This window comes from Catharus ustulatus, chromosome 14 (assembly GCF_009819885.2).
Source record: "Catharus ustulatus isolate bCatUst1 chromosome 14, bCatUst1.pri.v2, whole genome shotgun sequence".
NCBI lineage: Eukaryota > Metazoa > Chordata > Aves > Passeriformes > Turdidae > Catharus > Catharus ustulatus.
In genome coordinates this window covers 6,147,470-6,170,758 of record NC_046234.1, presented here as the reverse complement: position 1 = coordinate 6,170,758, position 23,289 = coordinate 6,147,470, and the positions used below count along the sequence as shown (strand labels likewise).

General features: G+C 42.4%; 1 protein-coding gene across 1 annotated transcript; it reads right to left on the bottom strand.

The window, feature by feature from the left end:
* Positions 1 to 1,400: 1,400 nt before the first annotated feature.
* On the bottom strand, positions 1,401 to 23,029 carry LOC117002994 (putative bifunctional UDP-N-acetylglucosamine transferase and deubiquitinase ALG13). The gene is made up of 22 exons (XM_042779726.1): positions 22,889 to 23,029; positions 22,390 to 22,473; positions 21,657 to 21,707; positions 20,906 to 20,952; positions 19,975 to 20,047; positions 18,589 to 18,670; positions 18,069 to 18,249; positions 17,285 to 17,360; positions 16,460 to 16,568; positions 15,220 to 15,284; positions 14,238 to 14,338; positions 13,511 to 13,638; positions 12,585 to 12,819; positions 11,479 to 11,653; positions 9,412 to 9,544; positions 9,136 to 9,171; positions 8,946 to 9,001; positions 7,743 to 7,914; positions 6,425 to 6,547; positions 3,354 to 3,394; positions 2,375 to 2,558; positions 1,401 to 2,281 (listed from the first exon to the last, which is right to left on the bottom strand). The coding sequence occupies exons 1-22, from the start codon at positions 23,027 to 23,029 to the stop codon at positions 2,016 to 2,018; spliced, it is 2,559 nt and encodes an 852-aa protein (XP_042635660.1). The 3' UTR covers positions 1,401 to 2,015.
* Between the last annotated feature and the right edge of the window lie 260 nt (positions 23,030 to 23,289).

The window sequence follows — 23,289 nt, the reverse complement described above, 5'->3', positions numbered from 1 at the left end:
CCCTGCTCCCCACAGCCACTACTTACTAGCTCAAAAAGCTGATTTTGAGGCTTAAAAGCCCTGGCAAGAAATACATAAAACAAGTCACAGAGGTACTTCTGTATATCAAACCCATAAATAAGTTCACTGGCCACATGTGACATGTTATTATATCAATTAAAGTAATTTTCATGTGTATCAAAATGGCCAGTAAGGCCAAAGTAGCCATGGCTAGTGGTGAATAATCCAGGTCCTAGATGGGTATGCAAAGCCAAAAAACCAGGACTTTGAGAATTACCAGCTTTTTCAATTAAAAAAAAATTGACTTCCAGACTAATCCCAAAAGACAAAACACCAATGCTGTGCTGATACCCATGTGTAGAAAAAAAGCAAAGCTGTCTCAGTGACAGAGGAAGAAAGGAGGCAGAATTCAGCCAAAGCCTGAAAGGGCAGATATTCCATTCCCTTCAGTGCTTGACAGAAACTGCTTGGGATATGGCAGATGGCACCTGAGACAGGTGGAAACACACTCCATGAGTCCAGCACAGAGACTCTATTAGGTAAGTGCCACTTTAAAGTCCTTAAAATAAATCACAAGCTTTACTAGTTCCTTTAAGAGGTTAAGCTAGTGAACGCTATTTCAGAGAAAAAACTCTCATAGTATTTTCTTCAAAAAATGTCTGTGGAAGTCAAGTGCTCCTCCAGAGGCAGAAACAAAGGTCACCCATTATTTAATAGAACTTTTGTGTAAATGTTTTGTTTTAAAAACAAATTAGCTATTCAGGGGTCATTTTCATCCCACTTTGACTTTTTACCTGGCTGCTCCATCTTGAAAAGCCATTATTAAATTGCCAAATTAAATGTACAGCAATTAGAAATTGCAGAAGACAAACCAAGAGCTGAGCTTGCAGCCCTCCCCCTACAGAGTTACATTATCAACACCAACAGTGCTGCAAATTTAAGACAAAAATGTAACCAGTCACTTTTTCCTACTATGGCTTTGTTTCCAGGGTTACTTAAAAGGGATACCAAAGGAACTACAATTTTTTTCTCCTCCCAGTTCTGCACTTAATCCCCTTTTTACCACCACCTACAAAGGAAAAATTATTTAAATAAAAAAAAAAATCACCTAACAGAGTGGACCAATAGAGCCAATTTCAATTTGTGTAGAATAGTATTTGAGGGCCAAGCATGTTGTGCCTGAGTTTAGAAGGGAAAAGGTGCAATTACCAGGAATTATTCTACTTCCACTTCCATGCTGAAAGCTTTTGCTGCTTTCTCACAGAAGGCTGGATCAACCTTGTCCCACACAAGTGCATTTCTTCAGTCCAGGCTGTGGGATAGCTAATTATCAGGAACATTACCTGCCAGTGATAAATGACCACTCATTTTCATGTGTTTAATGCTTTTATTTTGTGCTGTCAGTGCAAATTAACCACCATGGCCACCACCGTATGTGCAACAACTTTCACAAAACAAATCTTACAAATATACAACAATGTACAACAGATCAAAACATTCTTACACTTTTCACAGCCATGAAACCTATGCACTATGAAGTCAGACAGAAGAAATACAGCTATGACAAATATGTAACTACTAGAAGCAAAGCAGCTTTGTTTTGCAAAATCAGAAGTAAACTTATTTTAAACATTATCATCCCTCTAATGACCCAGTGCCCAGTGTTTACCTGAGTTGTGATGACAGCCTGATTCAGTGCCTCAGCAAGAACCAGGTGTGTTCAGTGCAAGCCCTCAGACACACACAACATGCCTTTAGTCACAGCGTGTTTTCTCACAGACTTCCTCTACTCACATCCAAGCTGTTCCCTGCACTACTTTTCTCCTATGCTCTCCTAATCAACTAAAGCAACACCTTGTCATCTATCAGTAGCACAAACCTAAAGAGAAACGTGACATTTGAACACAGTTTGATCAACTGACTCAACTCTAAGAGGATGACCTTTACAAAACAATATTAACAAGAGCTGGCAAACAAGAACCAAGAATCCAAGCAGGAGGCTCCAGCTCCCAGATTTACATTCCCTGAGGTGCATCAGGAGGTGCAGGGTTGGGGGAGGCCATGTAGCCGACCTGGGGTGGTGCTCCTGAGCTCCCAGCCTTGGCCACTGGTGGGGAGTTTCCATGGGGAGGATTTACTGGATGCCAAGTCCCAATGTAGTGATAGGCAGGAACCACAGAGTCAAAGCCAGGCAGAGGCTGCTGGTTGAAGGGGTCTGATACCACTGGGTAATACACTGGCCCATAGGACAGGGGTGGAGGTTCTGTGTTTTGGAAGTTACCTTAAAAAAAAAAAAACAGAACAAGAAGTACATTTACACACTTCAGCCACATTGATGGTCTTTTTGTGAACACAGCATTACTCAAATACAAACCATTTGCTGATGCCTCCAAGGGAACCTGGTGGACTTCAGCTTGCCCAGCATCAGGGAAGAGCTGAGGCACTGACTGATCCAGGACAGGAGCTGGCTCAGCATAGGCTGGGTAAACTTCCACTGGAGATGGAGGCAGCACTGGCTGCATGTACATCATGGAAGGCCAACAGCTCTGATGGCAATACTTGCAGGAAAAGAGAAAACATGGTCATGCAAACAGGCACACACTCTCCAGCCCTCCTCCAAATCATGGCTACTCTCAGATCTAAATTTAGAAAAAGTGAATTTTTTTCTTCCCCAGTCCTTTAAGACACAAACAAAAAACCCCATCAAACCAACAGACCCTACCAGAAAAGATGCTGCAGTACCTGACACACTGCTGTGTCAAAAGCCTTCACAGAGGAAGAGGATTCCCACTTATTAGCTTTATAATATTCAGAGATTTTTCCCATTTCTTCAGCTGAAGGAGCTCACAGTCTTTTTTTTACTTCCCTAAGCAGCAGCACTGACACTGCACGTAACTACTGCTACAGAGAATGCTTCAGCAGAGCAAATTTCACAGAGAAGTGGTGCTAACCAGTCTGAGCTGAGCTGCACAAATCCTAGGAGACTCCATCCACACATCTCTAAGCGGTCTTTGATGTCTTGTCTACATACACAAACTCCTAAGAATGGTTCTTCCCTTTTCTTCATAAAAAGAATATTTATCCACCATCAAAATCCCCCCAAAAATTTAGCAAAAAACCAAACCAGAACACCACCACCAGAACCCACAGTAAAACAATTAATATGGTGTACTTCACATTTTGAGGTAGAACTTCACTTTCTGAGCCAGGCTTTAATCTCCACCAAGAAAGTCCATCCATATTATTAGCCCAGTGCACAGAATGCACATTTAGGACACTTGAAAGCTTTGAATACATCAGTACCCAGCAGTTTTTTACAGGCAATTTGCTATACTCATTTTAAAAGCACTTACTTGCAATCCCATATTAAAATAATACCGCAAGACCTTTGTATCTGAAATTAAAGGACAGGACATTAAGGAGCAGAGGAATATAAACCAAGAAGCAAAAGCAACTTACATTAGGAACATCTTATTTGAAGTTATTCTTACTTAATGAATAGCAGTATTTCAGCACTACCTTTTCTTTAAAATTTCAAGGGTAAAGAATGTACCTTGAATATAAACAGTTGTTAAACTAGTTTTATTTTTTTAACTAAATCCAGTTAGACTTTTGTGCAGTGGCAGAGCATTTTCTGACTAATTATTTAATTCAATGATTACATTAACTTTAATTTTCGTTTATTAATCTTGATTACTCAAGTGATAACTCAGGGTTTTTTACAAGTCTCCACTGTCTAAGCAATTAGGACTTAACAGAGAGCAATCCTAAGACCTTCTCACCAAATTTTGGGGTCCCCCAACTGTTACACTAAGCTCAGTGGAGGCAGGAATAAAGAATATATTCCTTCCTCACAAGGGTGCTCAGTTCCCAGCTTTCTTGCAGTCTTTTACTTCAGTCTTCCCTCTACTGAACCATTTGTCCCCAGCCAAGTAAATGATATTCTGAGAAACAGTCCCAGGTGTGTGAAGGAACTTTGAAACCTCTCTCCAAAAGCAACAGGGTTTTGAACTGTGTGGAAACACATTTTCAACTGCCCAAAAAATGTGAAGCAGTTTTAAACCTTTGAAGTTGACCCACTGAAAGGGAGAAAAAAAAAAAAAAGAAAAAATAAAGTGTGTGTTTAATCCCATGATGCAGCTCTGGAACTGTGCATGAGAAAAATTGGTTCCTTAAATTTCAATACAGATTTGCTTTGAAGGCTCAGGAAGAGCAAGATTTGGAAAAGCACAGACTTGGAGCTCCCAGCTGTACTAGAGCCAAGGGAAAGCAGGGAGACAACTCAAAAGGAGTCACTAAGGGATTCAACTCAGCAACACCTCCAGAGTTACCACATTCCATCTTCACTAACACCCACCCTGCCCTAGACCAGGCTCCACAGCACTTCCCTGTCCACCCATCTCCCACCCTTTCCCAGTCCTGCTCTCTGTGGCACTTTGTGGTGTTTTGCTGCAGGAAGGCAAGGGCATCAGCAAAGCAAACCACAATTTAAAAATGCACAAGGATTTGTTCCTCTGTCCCTGCTGCCAATTCTCAGTTCTTCTACTGTTCAGCCCATCCATCAGGGCAACAATCCATGCAGCTGTTTTAGGAAATGCACACAGATCCTTAGTCCTGGAAGTGTTGGTGGTCTGGTTGTAACACTGACCACAGCCAGTAAAATTGTGTAAGCCTTTGGAGTATTTTTACTAATACAAACTTTTCAGTATATAGCTGAAATTCCATCTACATCTGGAGAAAGTTGGTGTTTTTTTAAAAAACCCAATTTTGCTCTTTAATTGTTTATGCAAATCTATGCAAAGCAAGCACAAGAGCTGAATGAAACAGCTGCTTCCATAGCAGCAATAAGAGTACAAAGGAACTGCTGGGAGAATGAAGTGACAAACTGACACTGGAAATACCAACATCTGTGAAATGATGGAACAGAAGCTAGTACAGCAGAAGATCAGTTTTTGTTTATATTCCTCTTTTAGATGTCTGGAAGTCATGTCCACCTTCAGTAAAACGTGACAACCTTAAGAAGCAACAGCTAAGCCAAAAAAAGTTGCCCAACCTGACATGAAAATATAAAGACCATGTTGACTCCTGATAAAAATCTCATCTCCTGACAGTTTTTACTGTGCTGTTGGGGAAGTTCTGGCCAGTACTGAACAGTGTTTCTGGAACACAGTAATTTCAAACAGGTTTTTATCAACAGCTCCTACAAATACAAGGCACCAGGCAAGGGCAGGGCACATGGGTCACTGTGTTAATCAACACACGTGGTAAGTCCTAAATGCCATTAAAACAAGATACAAGACACTATGAAAACTGAGATAAATACAGATAAGTAATGCTGGAGCCCACAGCAGGTTTTCTTCCTAGGTCCAGGTCTCCAGTCTGCTGCCAAACACTGCTCCCTATTTATACCAGGCCTAATCTTTAGCAAAGCACACAGAACTCCAGATCAAGCACACCCACCCTGCCCTACTCCAAACCTGCTGGGTTTCTTAAAGGCCACACAGATTATACTCCAGCAGTGTATAAATGCTACATGCAATATTATTAACTAGCAATGTTCACAATTCCTACACTCTGTGCCAAGGAGGACAGGGGCAATATGATGTGGATTGACTCAGCTGAAGAGCTCCAGGCAGGGTCTGCAGAGGTTATTAATCCACATCCACTCCAGATCTTGTCAGAACACTTGACACCCCATTCTCCCAAGTGGGGAAAGCCTCAGTTCAGGGCATTCAGCTGCAGCTGGGAAACTCTGTGTGCATGGGATCAGAGGGATGGTACCACAGCAGGGAAAGGGAACCAGAACAGCCAACATGAACAGATGTTGGATTTGAGGGCACAGGAGAGCAGAGCAGCAGCACTGTGAGAGCTGCAGGCTTGGTCTCAGCACCCTCACTGCTGATCAGCTGATGTGGACCTTAGACACTGTCCCAGTTGATGGCATTGTGTGTGACAAAGCTACACACCCAAGGAACAAGCTGACCCCACACTTCAGCCCTGGTTTGTAATACCATGGAATTACAGATTGGAGCCATAAAAGAAAACAACCAAAATGCCTCACTGAACTGTGCAACAGCACAACTTACAAATACACAATTCTTATTTTAATCAGTTATCAGAAAAGTGATTACTCTGCCACAAACAACTAGCACCCTCTCCCTGGGCTTTCATTTATTTAAGGTGCTGTCTAGAGCTGCAATAATCACATATTTGAGTCAGATACAAGCTTTCTGTTCAAAACAGGGAAAGAAAATGTTTTAGCATAAGTATCTATAACATTATTTCTCACTTCCTGCAAGTTGCAGAGAGCCATTTCTTCTCACTATGTATTCTCACTTGGTGTTCTGTTAAGCTTCCAAGGAGAACACAAGTCAGAAGTGTGCTGGAGAGCAGCAGGAGTAAAAATACAAAACATCATCATTACCTCGAGGCAAATCACTGCCACTGGGATCACAAGAATAAGCTGGAAGAACAGCACTGGCTTCTCCCACCTCACTCACTGGGGGAAGAGGAGCTGAATAAATTGGGAATGGCACCGAAGAAACTGCTACAATTGGAAGGAAACAAATGTCACCCAAAAAGTCAACTTTGTCATGGTATATCAAACAAGTGAGGTGTTAAGTTACACAATTCAGTACGTACTTTGACACCTCAGTGCCCCTAAATACAGACTCTAACACAACTCTGTTCAGCAGTCACTTTGAAAGGTGCCCAGAAGAAGTTTTAAAACTAGATGGGAAGGTTTCAATCTCTCAAGCCTTAACTGCACTTCTACCTGCCAGCTGTATTATTCCCAGTTAAAGGAAAAAAGTATTTTTCAGTAATTTCTTTATATGAGAAGGCAGGCCAGACTTCTAGGACAGACAGTTATGTAAGAAAAAACAGACAAACTAATTACTTCAAGTCCTCAGAAGTGACAGTAAGCCCACAAAAAAACCAGGAAAGGTTTGAGACGGATTAGGACAAAAATCTTCTGGACAGACAACTGTTAAATATTCATTTAGGTGGCTCACATCTCTAACACAGCAGCAGGTTGGCACCAGTGAGCAGACAGCTTTGAGAACCCTGCTGACTAAACTCTTATGCAGAGTAGAAAAAAACAAAAAGAGAAGTGAGACAGAACTGAACAGAATGGAAGGTAGGGATTCTTTAGATGCTAAATGAAAAGTCATAGAAGACAGAAGTGCTCTTTGCAAGAAGGAAAATAACTCTTTCATAATCGCTATTTTCCAAGAATAAAGCAGGTACAGTTTTTACAGGTAGAGAGTGCCCCCTGTGACTATCCACAAACCTGATCTCTTTGCACAGAAGAAACAAAGGGTGACAAAAATGAACTGAAACACCCCAGCCCATGACTCTCCTGGCAGTGATTGTGTTCTAGAGGCTTGCTACCTCAACTCAAGAGGAAAATTAGCTGTAGGAAAAGGGAGGTGAATGAAGGGAGCTGCACTGAACTTCTGCTTTCCAAAAAGGATTTTCTAGCAAACACTTGGCATTAATGGTTAAAAGGTGGCAAGGGAGGAACCCCAAACAGATTTCCAATTCCCATAAAAATTCAGGTGCAACAGTCCCTTCAAAATAAGAAATCAGCAGCCAAGTTATAACTACAGAATTTTAAACCAAAGCAAGTGCCACTTTTTAAAAGCCTTTTAACACTTGTTTTGGATGGGGGAGGAAGGGAGGGGAAAATGTAACTGAAAACTTGGAAATCCAAGTCTACAGCTGCAGTCTGTACACTCTACCTGGCCTCCCCACAGAAAAGGGAGATACTAGGACAGGCTGAACTGCTGTTTGTGGGGGAGCTGCTGTTATGACACTGGCTGGAGTGGTGGCAGCAGAATTTGAAGAGAGACCTGTAGCTGGAGCAGTATAAACATCTGTGGAGGTGGAAACTGTTGCAGAGTTCACCAACACCTGGGAAAAGAGTCAAGAGTATTCAACAGTCTGCCTCTGCAACTGGCTTTGACAAAGACTATGAAAATACCACACACTTCAAAAATGCTCACTTCACACAAATGCATCTTGTAAATCCTAACTGTAAAGGCACTATCCAAACTCTCTAGAAACTGGCTTGAAAATACCAGTTTAGAGCTGCAGACACCTGCAAGGCATCTTCTGTTTTGCTTGTATCTGCAGGGAATTGCATTCTCTGCTACCAGAGGTTGTGAGGGGTCCCACAAACTGTCACAGTCCAAGCAGAGTGGTTACCTCTCTGCAGGGCCAGCACAATGAAGTGTGAGATACAGCTCAGAGGACCAGACACTACCTGCTGGGGATAGCTGTAAGAAGCCACTTCATCTTGAGGTGCCATCGAGACTGGCCCTTCTTCCTGAAGGGATTCCAAAGCAAAGCATGGTCCATTTCAGTGGCAAAAAAAGCCACAAGGCACACACACCACACTCCTATTTTTTATTTTTCAATTTATGGACTATACACCCAGAGTGTCTTTTGTAGCTCAGTTAAACACAGTTTGATTCTGGCATGTTCAGGACTGCTTTCACACACACTGTGGAGCAGCAGGTGACTAATGATTTCATTTCAAGTAAAAAAAATTCAAAAATTCCAAGATAAATTCTGTCACAGGTGAGATCTCTCCAGTCCCATAGAGGACTAAGATTAACTGGAATATAACCTGAAAGGTGGCCTAATAAAAGCAAGTGCTGTCTGGAGCAGATAAAGAAAAGTAAGCAGTACTCAAATTCACATTCTCTCTTTGCAGAAGAAAAGGTGGAAAATCATCAATGTATCCCATGCAATTCAGACTGCACTTGCAGACTCAGATAAAAACCTCACCATTCAGGGAGGAAAAGAATGGTGAATATATTAAAGAATGCTAATTTCACTTCTTTTATTAAGTCTCTGGCCTATTATGCATCCAAGGATAGTTTCCATGAATTCCACATACCTCAAGGATGTCAAATCTGAACAGTCTGAATAAAACTTACCAAGTTTGCTGTAGGTTCTGCTGAACTAAACACTGTTACAGTTTCACAGTTGGGATCTGGAGGACACAGGCAAAAAAAAATTGAAAAGAGATCAGTTAAATCTAATCCTTCAGAAATCTATAAAAAGCTCATAATTGAGTGTATTACATTCATCAAATGTTCTACCAGTAAAGACTAAACTTTTACTTACCTGGAGATGCATAGATATATTCCTCATGAAATTTCCCTACAAGGGAGAGAGAATACAAAGTTTTGATTCAGAGGAAAAAAAACCAACAAAGGAGGGGGGGAATAAAAAAGCTTAAAGTTGGAGTTACTGAATTACATTTCAGTGCATCCCTTAATAAACTCCTTTCAATATCATCTCACTTTGTCTCCTGTAGAAGATTAAGGAACCTACTTTTGACAATGAGAAGTACATTGACAAGATCTTAATTTTTCCCCCATCAATACTTTAAGAACTCACCATTTTCACTTGCTTCTTCCTCCTCCTCCAAGGCACTTAAGGTCTGCTTGTTAGATGGAACAGAGTTTGGATTTCTCCTTGCTACCCAAAATGTCCCTGGACCATGGACAATGGGAGCAGGGCTACTGTGGCTCTGAAAAGCAAAGTTAGAAATGATTTAGAACCTTTCCATGCTCTATAGACAGACACACAGAAATGGGATGGCAGGCCCAGCTTGCTGCAGCCAAAGCTTTCTAGAAGCATCATCTGTGTGTCCATTCCAATGCAACAAACATTTCTTCCCTTCTCCTTCTGTTCTGCCTTGCACTCTTAAGGCAATTTAGAAACTTTACCATTGTCCTATGGCATGCAGTGAAGCTGCTCCCTCCCAGAACTCAGGCAGCTTTATCCCAAGCTCTAACAAAGCTGCAAAGGAGGGAGCAGATCCCAGACAAGGCTGCTACCCCCAGCATGTACTCATGCATTCCTCGTTCTAGAGCATTCCCCCCACACCAGCAGCACATCACTTCAGCCAAACACTGATCACCAAGGAGAAAGATCATCCTTAGTCACAACTAGTGGAAGCAAAAGGTGGCTGTTGGCACAGACAGCACTGTGTGCACTAGGCTGACCCACACTGACTATTTCAGAGAGCAGCACACCCCAAAAAAATCACCCACAGCATTCCTTCAGTGTTTTACATGCCCTTTGCTGCTGCACTGGAATCAGTGCAGTGAAATCTTTAGCTGCACCCCAATTTACAGGATCAGTTCTCTGAAGGAGGAATAAGGATTGAGATGCTCCAGTGAAAGAAGCTGATTCACTCTTTTGTGATGGCTAAGGTGACACTCAAAACTCTCCTCAGAAGACACTGGTGACTACGAGATCGATAAAAGGCTCAGAGAGGCTTGAAAGATTCCCAAGGTTGAAGCAGAGGTGGCAAGTCAGAAGATTCTCCCACCAGGCCTCAGCAGCATGGCAGAGTCCTCTGTGAGATGCATCTTTCCCCAGGAAATGTCACATTCCTTCAGTAAACAAGACAAGGAAGAGACAGAGAAAAAGCTTTGGCATAGACAATAAAGTCACTGAATGAACATGAAAACCTATTCATTAGGAGCTGCAGGCAAGTCTAGCAAAGGGGGAGAAAAAGCCACTGAGCTGTATTGATTTCATGCTGGAAAAAAGAAATTGCAGGATAATGTGTCCTTATTCCTTGGCACTCTCAGAGGAAAAAAAATCAGAGCAAAGATTACAGATCTAGTACATCAGAGCAAAGAAAAATTGACTGGTTCTAAAACAGCCCTAAGCACATTCTCTCTCCCTCATTTAAATACAAGTCTAACATTAGTTAAGTTCACTGCTTCAACACAGCAAAAAAATTCAAACATACCAGGGTTTTTTTTTAAAAGTCTGTTTCCCTATTCAGATACTTATGTATAAATTTAACTTTTTTAGTACACCCAACTTTGGACTAGGTTTAGATTCTAAATAAAGGGGAAAAAAAAAGGCATTTTAAACTTTAAGAATACACTTTGCCACTTAATCTGTAACTCAACAAAATACTGCTTTAAGAAAAGTCTAGGTTTGTAATTTTTTCTTGTTTCTGTAGCAAAAGAAACTGTGTCAGGAACAACATGTTAATCCAAAACATCACAACTACCAATTCAAAGGAAAAAATCCAGGCTATCACTATCCAGTTTCTGAATTTTGCTACCCAAATGATAAATTATAGTGTGGCAAACAAGTGAAAAGCTTTCTCCCACAATATTCAGAGCTAGACAGACATGCACAGGAGGAAAAGATTTTGTTTTCAAACTGCAATAGAAAGGAGAAACATTATTATGTTTATGAAAATATGCTTAAAGGAAAACAAGTGTTGCTACAGATGATACAAAGAAAAGGAGTATCTAGAAAAACTGAGGTTTCAAGTAGGTTTTACAGAACTAGACTAATTTCAGTCTTCTATTATCAGAAATGCAGTCACTGCTAAATCTCACTCCAAGAATACCTAAATATACAACAGCTTTTTTTGGTTAAGAATCACTGTGCATTAGTTTCCTCCTCTCTGCATGAGAGGCTTCAGCTTACCCTTTGTTCATAACTCACAGGCAGAGCAGGGAAAGCAGGGTCATCATCTCCTTCAATCTCACAGAAGGTTACAGCTCCTTCTGGCCCCTGGGGCTCCTCTGCAGCCCCTGTCACAAAGCCATAGTGGCACTCCTTGCTCCCACACTGCAGCGGGCGGCGGCTGCGGCTGTACGAGCTGGGGGAACAGAGAGCGGGGCACAGTCACCACCACCTGCATGTCACCTGCTTCCTTCTGGCAGGAAAATTAACCCACAAACACCAGAGGTTCATGTCCAAAAAGGAGACAGAGGAGGAGACAGAGGAGTCCTTTTTGCTTTATTCCAATAAAGGGAGAGGCCATGGGGTCTCAAATTTTTGGAGGATGCAGCCTCCTTTTTATCCTCATTTCCTGGATGCATTTCCCTCTCTCTTTCCCCATTGCTGAGGTACTTGAGAGGTGCAGACTTCCCAAACACTGATACCTGAGATTCCTCTCTGATGTACAACCCTCCCTTTTAATTTTTAAATCTTACAGAATTCATAGTTTTTCCCCATTGCTTCTTTCATCTTTCAATATCCAATTTCATTTCTCAGCAAACCTACAGTTTATAAAGGCAAATATCTCTTTCCATTCATCAACCAATGGATCCATCCCATTGTTTATCTCTCATTGCTAGTTTTATCTGCTAGCAGATCCACAGCTGATTTGTAAAGACAAATCCAACATTCCTCTCAACTGTAACTCAGTTCTTTCTGTACAGCCACAAGAAACCTGCTCTTTCACACTCTGCTGCAAACAGGCAACTCACACCCCACCATCCTCCTCCCCAGTGCTGGGTAGAGCATTTTTTGGTGGAAGAAGTTTGTTGTCAATCACAAGGACATGCAGGAGAAGCTGTTACAGCTCTGACAGCCTCTCTTCCCTGGGCTGGGGTAAAATGCTATTTGAGGGCCAAGCATGCTGTGCCTGTCTATAACCAGGCAGATCCCCTGAGTCTAAGCTGCAATTCTCAGGAAGTGCCCCTCAGCTGCAGTTTTACCTGAACAGCACAAACTCCCTCCTGAGCAGTCTGCAGCAGGAATGAACACAAAACAAGAGGCCAACTGGTGCTTCCAAAGCCCCCTACCTCAGCATGGCGGAGTCGCGGTGGTGCCTGGGAGGGTTCTGCTGGTGATAGGGTTTGTAGGGTGCCATGGCTGCCCCTCCCTGCGAGCAGTGGATGGCAGGGAAGCGCCCTGAGGGAGCACTGTGCTGCAGCCGGGGGGGCAGCACCGGCTGGCCCCTGCTGTAAGCCACAGCCATGAACACTTCCTTGCCACGGACCTTCTTGAGCATCCTCTTCCGTGTTTTCATGTCCATTTCTGCAGTTTCCATTGAGGACAGAAAAGAGATTTACACCTTAAACCTGAGCTAGGGTCTCAAATGATAAAGAGAAGAATTAATATTTGAAGCCATAGAAAAGAAAGCCTAGTGGCCTAGTACAGAAAAAGTGCATTATAAATATGGAAACTTCAGACCTTTCTTTAAAAGGATCAAGCAGGAATTCTACATGATGAGGACACAAGCATCTGACATGGGAGCACCTTCCCAGCTTCAACTGATCCAACCACTACTCAGTGTTAAAATCTCTCTATGCAGGCTGCATTTATTTATTAAAGTAAAAAACCCACCCAACTCCTCCAAATGAAATTGAAACCATATTTAAGTGACTGAGGAAGCCCTGGTCCATCCATGCATTTCTGCTAATTCCAGATCAGACAAGCTCTCTGTTTCACTGACATGTCTTTTAGATGGTTCTAGTTGGTAAATTTGTTCTGGGCAATTTTGAGCAATACCAAATTTACTCTGTATTTCAATGGATTTACTCTTCTGCAAAGGCAAATTCATCACTGTCTGAAAGATAACTTTCCATCAAACCCCTGCAGTGGCCAAGTTTTACATCACAGGGTGAATTAAGTCCCTTCCACTATCCAGGCTGCAACAGCTACAACTGTCATGAGCACCTCCCCTACTTCCCCAGGGATGGAATGCTTCTGGAAGCCTTGTACAAACCTATTCCTGAGAAGTGTCCACCTGTTACTTTCTGGTAAGTTCCTCCTCTTCTGTTGGGAGCCACATTCCAAGCAAGGACAGGAGCCACTTGTGACACTGGCTTTAAGTTTGCCAGAGGAACTGTGTGCCTGCAGGAAGGACAGCCACCTTAGCAGTGCCCCAGGGATATACTCTGCACAACAACATAAGCTGAAGTAACACCAAGACAGAGGAAAATAGTTTGTGAAAATAAATAATCTGTTTCTCTGGATCAAGCATACACTACTGATAGTTGTTAATTAGAAAAGGCAAGGCTTTAATTTGAACACTATTTACTTTCTGGGTCAAGTCTCTCTCCCCTGCCTGCATTTATGTGCCTCCAGAGGTACATCCAAAAGCATGGGACAACACAGCATTTTTGCAGGAAGCTGTCAATCCCAGCTTTGCAGGAGGGTGAATGATTGAACAGCAAGGGGGAGAAAGTGATTAGATTCTCCAGAAGTGCCAATTATTTCGTTGCTTGGGTACAACATAAAAACTCCAGAGAAACCAAACAGCAGAGGGCAATTTGCTCTCTGTGAATTAAATCCAAACTGCCAAGATCACTTTTACATTCCAGTGAAGGAAGAGCAGCAAGATTTCACAGAAAGCATTACAATAATGATTTTGGTCATTAGAAATCCAAGAGGAAAATCAAACCCCTCAACCAGAAAGAATTTAAACTTGAAGTCATCACCAGACTGCTTACTTTTCTGCCAGCTCCTCAACAAATACAGTCAGTGTGTTGCTCTCCTGTCCAACTTCCTGGATATGAGCATTGTAATACTTCTCTCCTGGTTCCAGACACACCTGGAGAGAGAACAAGGGAAGCTCTAAAAAAACCCCAAACTGCATCAGAATACTGTCCACAAACCACTAAAAGCAAAGGCTGCTCCTAGCATGCCCCATGTTACTGAGCTGGCCCAGGAGTCTCAAAATACTTCTTCAACACTGCAACCAGAATAAGGAGCACTGTACTAACTTCAGGGAGGACAAAAAGAAGTAAAATCAGTCTTGTGAGCAACTGAGAGGCAAGGTACCTGCTCCCTAACTTATTTTTATCCCCTGTGCCAGCAGATAAGCTCCAAGGAAGACTGCTGCTTAAGAACTTGAGGAGAATAGAAGACAAAGTAGGAAAAGGAAAGCTCTGCTCAGTGAGAAACAACTGAGTGAACCATTAGCACTACCTTAAAGAGTGATAAAAAAATACATCCTCACTATATATGACATCAGAATTCAAAGAAAATTGACCTTCCTTTCAGCATCTCCTGTCCAGATCATTCTACTCCTCTCTTTTTAGCTCCTCCCTTTTTATGTTATCTTTCTCAACAGTGAAGTAGCAAAATATTTTTATAAGACTATCCAGAATTGTTGCTTAGCCCAAGTGAAAAATCTAAAGACAACGACATCAAATGCACCCCCAGTGTATTTTGAGCTCTGCTTGAAACTTCCACACTCAGACAATGTGGATGACTGGTTTGAACTGAATCCTTAAACTGCTTTGCTATCACACCACCAAGTCTAAGGGTGGATTTTAGAAAGAAATTACATTTAAAAGAACATCTACAGGGAAATGAGAATGAGAAAAGTGTCAGAAAATCCAATGAAATCAAATGATTTCATGGTTTATCACAGACCATTTAAAGTAGTTCTAACAGTTTAGCATAACTGGGTCTCCTTTGAGTACTAACCTGACACTTGTCTCCTAAATAGTATTGTCTCCCAGCAAACACCATGTAGTCAGTTTTTTGAAGCTCTAAAAATAAATGAATAGATAAATATATAAAAGGAGGGAAAAAGCCTTTAAGCTACTATTCTTTCTTCACATATCCTATACACACTTCATGACAGCACCCAACTATAATTTATGGGCCAATTGAGTTAAATACTTCCTGTGCACACCTGAACATTCCCCATAGTAACAGTGGAGTAACTCTAGATGTTCTTACAATAGATTATATGTCACATGAGACATTAACAGCCAGATAATGCAGCAAGCAGCACTACTGTAACACTGCAGCTTCTGTGGGGGCACAGAGCTAATCCTGCGTTTCATACAAACCCTGGAATTAAGAATGTTGGACATCTCTTATCTTGCCAGAGTCCCAGAGGCACTTGGCAAACAAGAAATGCCATCCCTGAAAAGCTAACATTGCCTTAACTCTCCTTGCTGTTAGATTTCAGCTTTTTTTACCTCTGTTCCTTGCCTGGCTTCTCTGCATGTCAGTATTCTACACAGATAATTGGTTACCACACTCTGTTCCAAGAATTTTAATGATCCTCATTACTGATTATGCAGTGGTGAAATGCTGGAGTTCTTCAGCATGCAAAGCACTTTGGGTCAGACATCAAGTATCACTTAAAAACTTATCTTTCTTGGTAACTTCTTGCTTTACAGATCAGCCACTGTGAATGCCAAAAAGCAGCTAGCCTTTCTCAAGCCACAAGAACTGAAATCTCTACAGAATGTTCAAGCCCAGGAGGGCTGGGAGGCAGGAGAAAAACTCATCTGACAGATCTCAATGCTAAATTTGAGATCTTCATTATTATACAATTCTGAGGCCAAAATCATGCTCTAAAAAGAAGTCTTTGCACACATGCTGTAACAAATACTTTGAATGCTTTCCAATACAACAGAATGGCAACAGTTCTGTGCTCTGCTTTGAATCCTCCTATTTCCTGTGTACAGTCAATAAGTAGCAGAGATCAGATTTTTAGCTACCTTGTACCATTATACAGTATCACAAGCTGGGTATTTTGTACTTTGAATGCCAGACAGGAAACCAAGAACATGTCCTGCCTATCTGCTGGGTTCACCTGTGTCTCTCACATTTCACTTGTGAGTAAACAGGTGACAGGACTCAGATTCATAAATTTAATGCTAAGCCTACTACAGGAAGGGTTTTTTGGCTTTCCCCTTTCCAAAGATACCTTTTCTGCTGTCCAGCCAAACATCAAACTCCACATTTCGATAGATAGTAGAGTCCAGTGCCTTCAGCACTTTATAAGGAACAGGCATCTTTGGAGGATTTTCTGGAGGCTAAAAGCAGAATTGGAATGGAGCATTAAGTGCATTTCATGTCTTCAGCACAGCTTCTATCCTGCCAGCATCTGTGCACCATTAAAAAAAAGTACAGATACTATTTTCCAAAATTTTCACTTCCACTGAATATCCCTAAAAACTAAAACTCAAGAGTATGAAAACAGATCCAGGCATTCAGGTGCTGAGCAAACTGACTCTGGAAAGCAGAACAGGCTCAAGAGTAACACTTGGCAGGCTCTGTACTCAAAAAAAAAAAAAAAAAAATCGAAGTCAGCCAGACCAATGAAGCCACAGCTTCAAAAGTTGGTGAGAATTTCAGTTTCATCTGAAAACTCTACTTCTGTAGAGTTTCTAAAAGTATTCTGAAGCAATTTATACTATGGTCAAGACAAAAGTGAACTAATTTAAACCCCATTCAGGGGAAAAAAACCCAGCAAATCAGGAAACATCTGCTAAGCTCCATCTTTTGGGGGAAATAAAAATCAGCTAGAGAAGAACTAGAGAATTTCAGAAGGGAAAAGAGCATTTCCAATTTAAGAGAAACTCCAGGGTAAAATCAAAAGACAAGTAGATGGAAGAAATAAGCCACCCACTTGCCAAAAAACACATTTTTAGAAAGTGATAAAGAGGATTTAGCCCTAACAAGGCTAACATTATACAAAGAAAAAAAATCCAAAAGCAAACCACATGGAATTTTCCCCAAATTGCAAAACCTTTTGTTCTTCAATGCCTTGCTTGAACTTGGTTTCCTGTGGATTGTCAGCATCATTGCCTTCCCAGTCATCCAGCCTAAAAAATTGAAAACAAGATTACAAAGAGCTACAACACACAATTTCTAGCTAGCATTAATATCACCAACTGTTCATACAACCTGAAAAAGCACCATGGTGCCATCAAGTGGCATGTTTAGCCTTAAACACCAGCAAGATGCAATGCAGTGCAGGACAAGCCTTTTCCAAGCTTTATGAACTTGACCTTTGCTTGTTCCAAAGTCCACCCCTAAGGAGGACTACTGCTGGCATTAGGACAGGATGCAGGTGATCCCACTGATTGAATTCTTGCATTGTCAAGTAAAACAAGACACTCTGTAGCAGGTACCATCAAATCAATGCTGTCTGCAAGCATTCAGAGGCTGCTCTCAAGCCTTTCAGAGCTATGGAGGCTTACAAGAGTAATAAGTTCTCACTAAAAAAATAAAAAAGCTCTAATGAATAAGGAGCAATTTTACTTACAAATAAGCTGTCATTTTACAGAGTAACACACAACTATAACACAGCCTGCAGCAGAGGATATTCAATTATGTGACACTTCCAGCTCCAAGGAAAGCACACTCTGTTCCACTATATACTGCAGCTTTGTGTATGTGTCATAACATAGGAAAAGAAGAGTTACTATTCCAGAAAAATTCACAGAAACTTGGAAAATTTGTCCTCTGCAAGGTTTAAGGCTTTTTTTTTTTTTCTTCCTTCTTACCAGATCCCCTTCCCAGCATACTACCTCTTTTCTGATGGATTTCTGGGCACTTTTTCATGGAGACAACCAAAGTTTGCATCCTCACTTCCTACAGGAGCACTGTTTCTGTTCTTCTTGGATCCACTTCGAAACACCTCAACTGCAGACCTTAATTCTTCCTCATCCATGCCAAACACATCTTTGTAGAGGATCTCATATAATACAGCTGAACAAACCAACACAAAGCTCAATAATACGAGATCCAGAAGAACACCTGCTGTTTTCAAGGCAGGCAGATCTTCAGATACTATCTACTGTTACAAGGCAGCAGTGACATCAAATGTAGTTAAGGAAAGCATGATAGAGTGACTCAGCTGGGAATAAGGGACCTCTGGAAGTCATTTGGTCCAACACCCACTTAATAGGTAAAAAAAATGGTATATTTTTATGCATAGACTCATAAGTGAGCTTTCATCTCTCTTCTCCCCACCCCTGAAAACTGAAACCTGCCTCTAAACAAATGGAAACACACTTCTCTTCCACAGAAAAATGATTTCAAGTTTACCCTGGCAAATGGCAGCATTTTCCTGAAATTGTTTTGTGTACACAGAGTCATAATGGCCGTTACCGGAACAACACAGTAAAATCTGGGAAAATAAAAATAAAATAAGGTTTTAAGGCTGGAATGATGTAACCCCAAATTCTGATATCCTTTTATTCTACAGTGGACATCAACTCATCAAGAAAACAGTAAATATTCTTCATAAAATAATGAAAAAGCTGTAGCATCAGTTCAAAACTGAAATCTACATAAAGTCTTGATATGATACAAAGAAAAAAAAACCACCTGTACATCCTGCTGTACTGAACTTGAAACAGGTTGTTTCCAAGATCACCATTTGCTCAAGAGGTGAAATAAATACAACTCACTGAGTGCAGCACCCCCAAGACATACTGTATCAAGTGTGAAAGGCACATTTCATCCTTCTCTGCCTGAAAGGCTAGAAGAGAATTTACTTCTCTAGCCCTTAAAACCTTGCTTTTAAGAAACAGAAGAGATGCTTTCAGCAACACATGCATTGACACACCACGAAACATGTCCCACCAAACTTCTTGGCACACAACCACAGGCAACTACAACAGGCAGAAGCCCTGAGGCAGCTGTCAGCACACTGCCAGCAACGATGCTTCCCAGAAAAGCAGCTCCCAGAGGGAGCAGAGTTGCCAGGACTCAATTCTGTGTGTTCTGCCAACACAAGCTCTCCTCTCGTGGTGAGGAGGAGCAACACCAGAAGGAGCTGCTGCCTGAACTCACAGTGTAATGACAGACAGCTTGCAACACTTAATGAGAGCTCTGGTGGGAAAGCCTTGGAGGGCAAACACGCATTTAGACCATGCTGTTTGATTTTTAAACTCAGCTCGTTTTGGATTTAAATTAAGCTACACAGGAAACTGTGCAGAAGAAGAAAGAAGCACATGTAAATGAAGACAGCAATGCTCATCAACAGATCAGCAACAGCTGCAGCAGCACAGGTTCAGAGCACACTGGCCACCTTGGCAAATGTGGCAGCCCACACTGAAATCCACACCACAGCAGCTTCACTGGCATCACGCCTGAAGCAGCCACATCATTGTGCACCCACATCTACACAGCTCCAGAAAGCACCAGAGGGGTCAGATGCAAGGTAATACAGAATATTTGTCCTTTCTGCTCCTCCCTCTTGCCCCCAGCCGTAGTTCTGATGTAGATAAGCTGTTCCAATAGCTCCCACTCTCAACTGGGATCAGTTTGTAGGTTACAAAAATCAATCTGTTTGTTACAGTCATCCCATCTCAGTAGCTTCACCTCTTCAGGGGAAAAAAAAAAAATGCACAACTCATCCAGCTCCAGGAAAAGTAAGAAAACAGACTGGCAGGGGAACAGAAGGAAACTGCCTTCACTTCTACTGACCTTGTCTTCAAAGCCATTGTCTGTAGCACGTGTGGGTGGCTTCCCGGGGTACCGGTACACAATAAAGTCTTGCCTAGGTAAGCAGAGGGAAAACAAAATTTGCAAGAGCACACCTTCAGCAGAACCAGCTTATGAAGAAGTTTCCAGGGAGCAGTTTAGAGCTGTTGGTTTACAGTAAAATCAAGCAAAGAACTTTTCCTGATAAATGAATGCTACCATAAAGCAAGATGACCAAACCTATCTTGAGGGGAAAACAAAAATTATCTGTGAAAGACCATGATATTTACTCACAGATTAAGTTAAGTACTTCTGCTTACAGAAGGGTGCTCAAACACTGAGACAATTCAGTCTAAGTCACTTAAACACCCTGCAAAAGTGCAAGGAGCTAGTCATTCTTACTAAACTTCAGTTATTCCTTTAGTATTGCTACAAAAGGAGGCTTCTATTTTCTACCACTAGAGAGCCAGACTGCTTTTTACAGACAGCAGCACCTGCACAGGTCTGTGTCACCTATGACATAAATAGCAGCGTTTACACACAGGTAGGAAAGATGCTCCTCACTTCTGGAGCTTTCAGGAACACCTACATGAGTTTTAGTCACACCAATAACTACCACACAGGGTTTCCACTGCACACAGCTCCTTGGTTTTCCCCATTTTCCACGCTTCAGCCACTAAAAGCAAACATTTGGCATTCAAATTTAATATCAACAAAAAGATAAAAAACAAGCATCTCTGGAAAGCAACCCTGCCTTTAATCCCCATTAGAATAGGTGCTGTGATGGTCCCATTTACATGTTAGTTAATTAAGTTTTTCAGGGAAGCATTTCTCATCATGTTTCACACACTCATCTCTCAGTGACAAACACACAAAGTTCAGAACCTCCACACCAAGTGCAAAACAAAGCAAACCTTAAGAAAGAGGCACTTACTTGTACATCATTGATAAAGCACTTATTTCCAGCTGGCCAGCACTTTCCTATGCAAGATTGAGATCATGTGAGATAGCAGAGACATCTAAACATCAACAACTATATTCTACATTTCTGTAGTATTAAAATTCTGTACTATTAAAATACAGATTCAAACTCACCAGTTTGTTAAAGCAATAATGCAGTGAAAGCTGAGCTGTAAGGATTTGGGTGAGAGTGAAATAAAAGGAGTCTGGCTATAAGGGCTGGCCACAACTGCCAAAATCAGTAAGACTGAGCTGCTGCCAGAGCTGCTCCAACATATCACCTTAAATAATTTTTTAAAACTGCCATTTATTTCAGAAACTGCTGCATTCACCAAGATGATTGGTTAAAGACTAAAGAACTAGAAGTTTGAATGGCAAAGGAAGAAGCAGGGGATTGTAAAGCCTGACATACATTTCATTTAAGGTACACTCCACATATTTTGCTTTTTTTCTTCTTAGAGAACTACATTTATTAATAAGATTTTACTTTCCAGCCTGCAGAAATTGCTCCTTTGCACCCATGCAAATTCCCCACTAAAACTGAGATTGTATACAATTTATTCAGTACAAACCCTTAGTATTACTTATGCAATTAATTCCCCAAGATTTGGGACTAAAACAACCCCACAAACTCAAATAACCACATTTTAAATAACTACCTAAACACCTTCCTGTTCTAGTCTCTTCAAATTTAAATCTCTTAGCAAGTCTTAGATCAGGCTTACCTTTGGATCTCCTAGACGTTCTAGGTACTTCTCAAACGAGCCTTCCACATACTTTTAATGAAACAAAGAAGAAAAATATAAAAACGTATGCAGTTAGAAAGCCAAATTAAAATTAAACCTAAACAGTACTTAGCAGCTACCAGTTGTTAATTTGGAGGGGGCAAAGCATAGGAATGATTTGGGGTATCAATGTGAGAATACCAAGAGATTCTAAAAAAAAAAAATTAAGGACATGAGTCTAAGTAATATTCAAGTCCTCCCTAGATTAGATGGACCACTTAAATGCGATTACAGGGAAAACAAGCAAACAAAAACTCCAAAACCACAACAATACCCTACAAACCCACAATGCACAGACAAAACCAACCAAAAAACCCACTTCAAAACTCCATGAGTCTATGCAATTATTCCAGAATTTCCTGACATCTCTCAGTATTAATTTCTTGCTCCAAAATCCTTCACATTTCCCACCTACTGAACTCTGCAATGGTCACTCCACAGAGAATACACTACACAAATAACTTGCCCTACACGCTGCGTAGGTTTTAGTAACTTGCTTGTTTTCAGGAACTTCAGAAATGAAGTCAAATAAAAGTTGTGCAACTGCAACGCAACATAAAGAAGCAGGCACCCTGTCATTTCTCTGGTTTTTCAGGCACGACAAACCATCGTGTTCTCACCACGGCCCCTTCCCAACCACACGCACCCAGCTCACACAACACACGGTACTCACGGATTCAAACCTAGACTGGTGCTGCCTCATGAACGCGACACAAGCTCTCCTGACTTCCGCGTGATGAATTTGAGATGAGAACAGCTGGGAAAACAACGGTAATAGAAGAGAAAGCGTCAAGAGTTTAACTTGTTAGGCATAAATTCTCCACCTTAACGCCACCACGACGGGGGCAGGACAGAGTCTGGGGGGCACCTCAGGCTGAGGGGGGCTCAAGTGCCTGGAGCCGGTCACAGCCATCCCCACCTAGCCCCACGGCCATCCTCACAGCCATCCCCACCTAGCCCCACGGCCATCCCTCCCTAACCCCACAGCCATCCCACGGCCATCCCCACCCAGCCCCACGGCCATCCCCACCCAGCCCCACACTTTCCCCGCCATCCCCGCTGCCGTGCCCTCGCTCTGGGCCCCCGGCCGGGTCTCCAGGAGCACCCCCGGCCCACCCTCACCCCCAGCCCGCTCCGGGCCTGAGGCGCCCCGGCTGCCCCAGGCTGCGCACCTGCTCCGAGACGGCTCGGAAGAGGCAGGAAGCGTCCTTAGCCGTCATCTTGCGGTAGAGCCCCAGGCTGCCCAGGTAATCGTCCATGGCCACCTCGCTGAAGGACTTTTGCCCGAAGTACTTCTTGGAGCCTTTGTGCATCTTCCCGGCCGGGGCGGCTGAGGCGGGCGGGGAGACGCGGGCGAGGCGCGAGGCGCTGCGCGCGGCCGCCGCTAATGAGGAGCCGCTAATGAGGCACCGCGCCCACCTGCGGGACGGGATGGGATGGGATGGGATTGCCCGGCCCGGCCCGGCCCGGCCCGGCCCGGCCCCGCCCCGCCCCGACCCCTCGGAGCCCGGCCGGGGCCATTTTAGGTTGTTTTATGGGAATTTTTTAGGGTGCCCGGCTCCCAGCGTGGTGC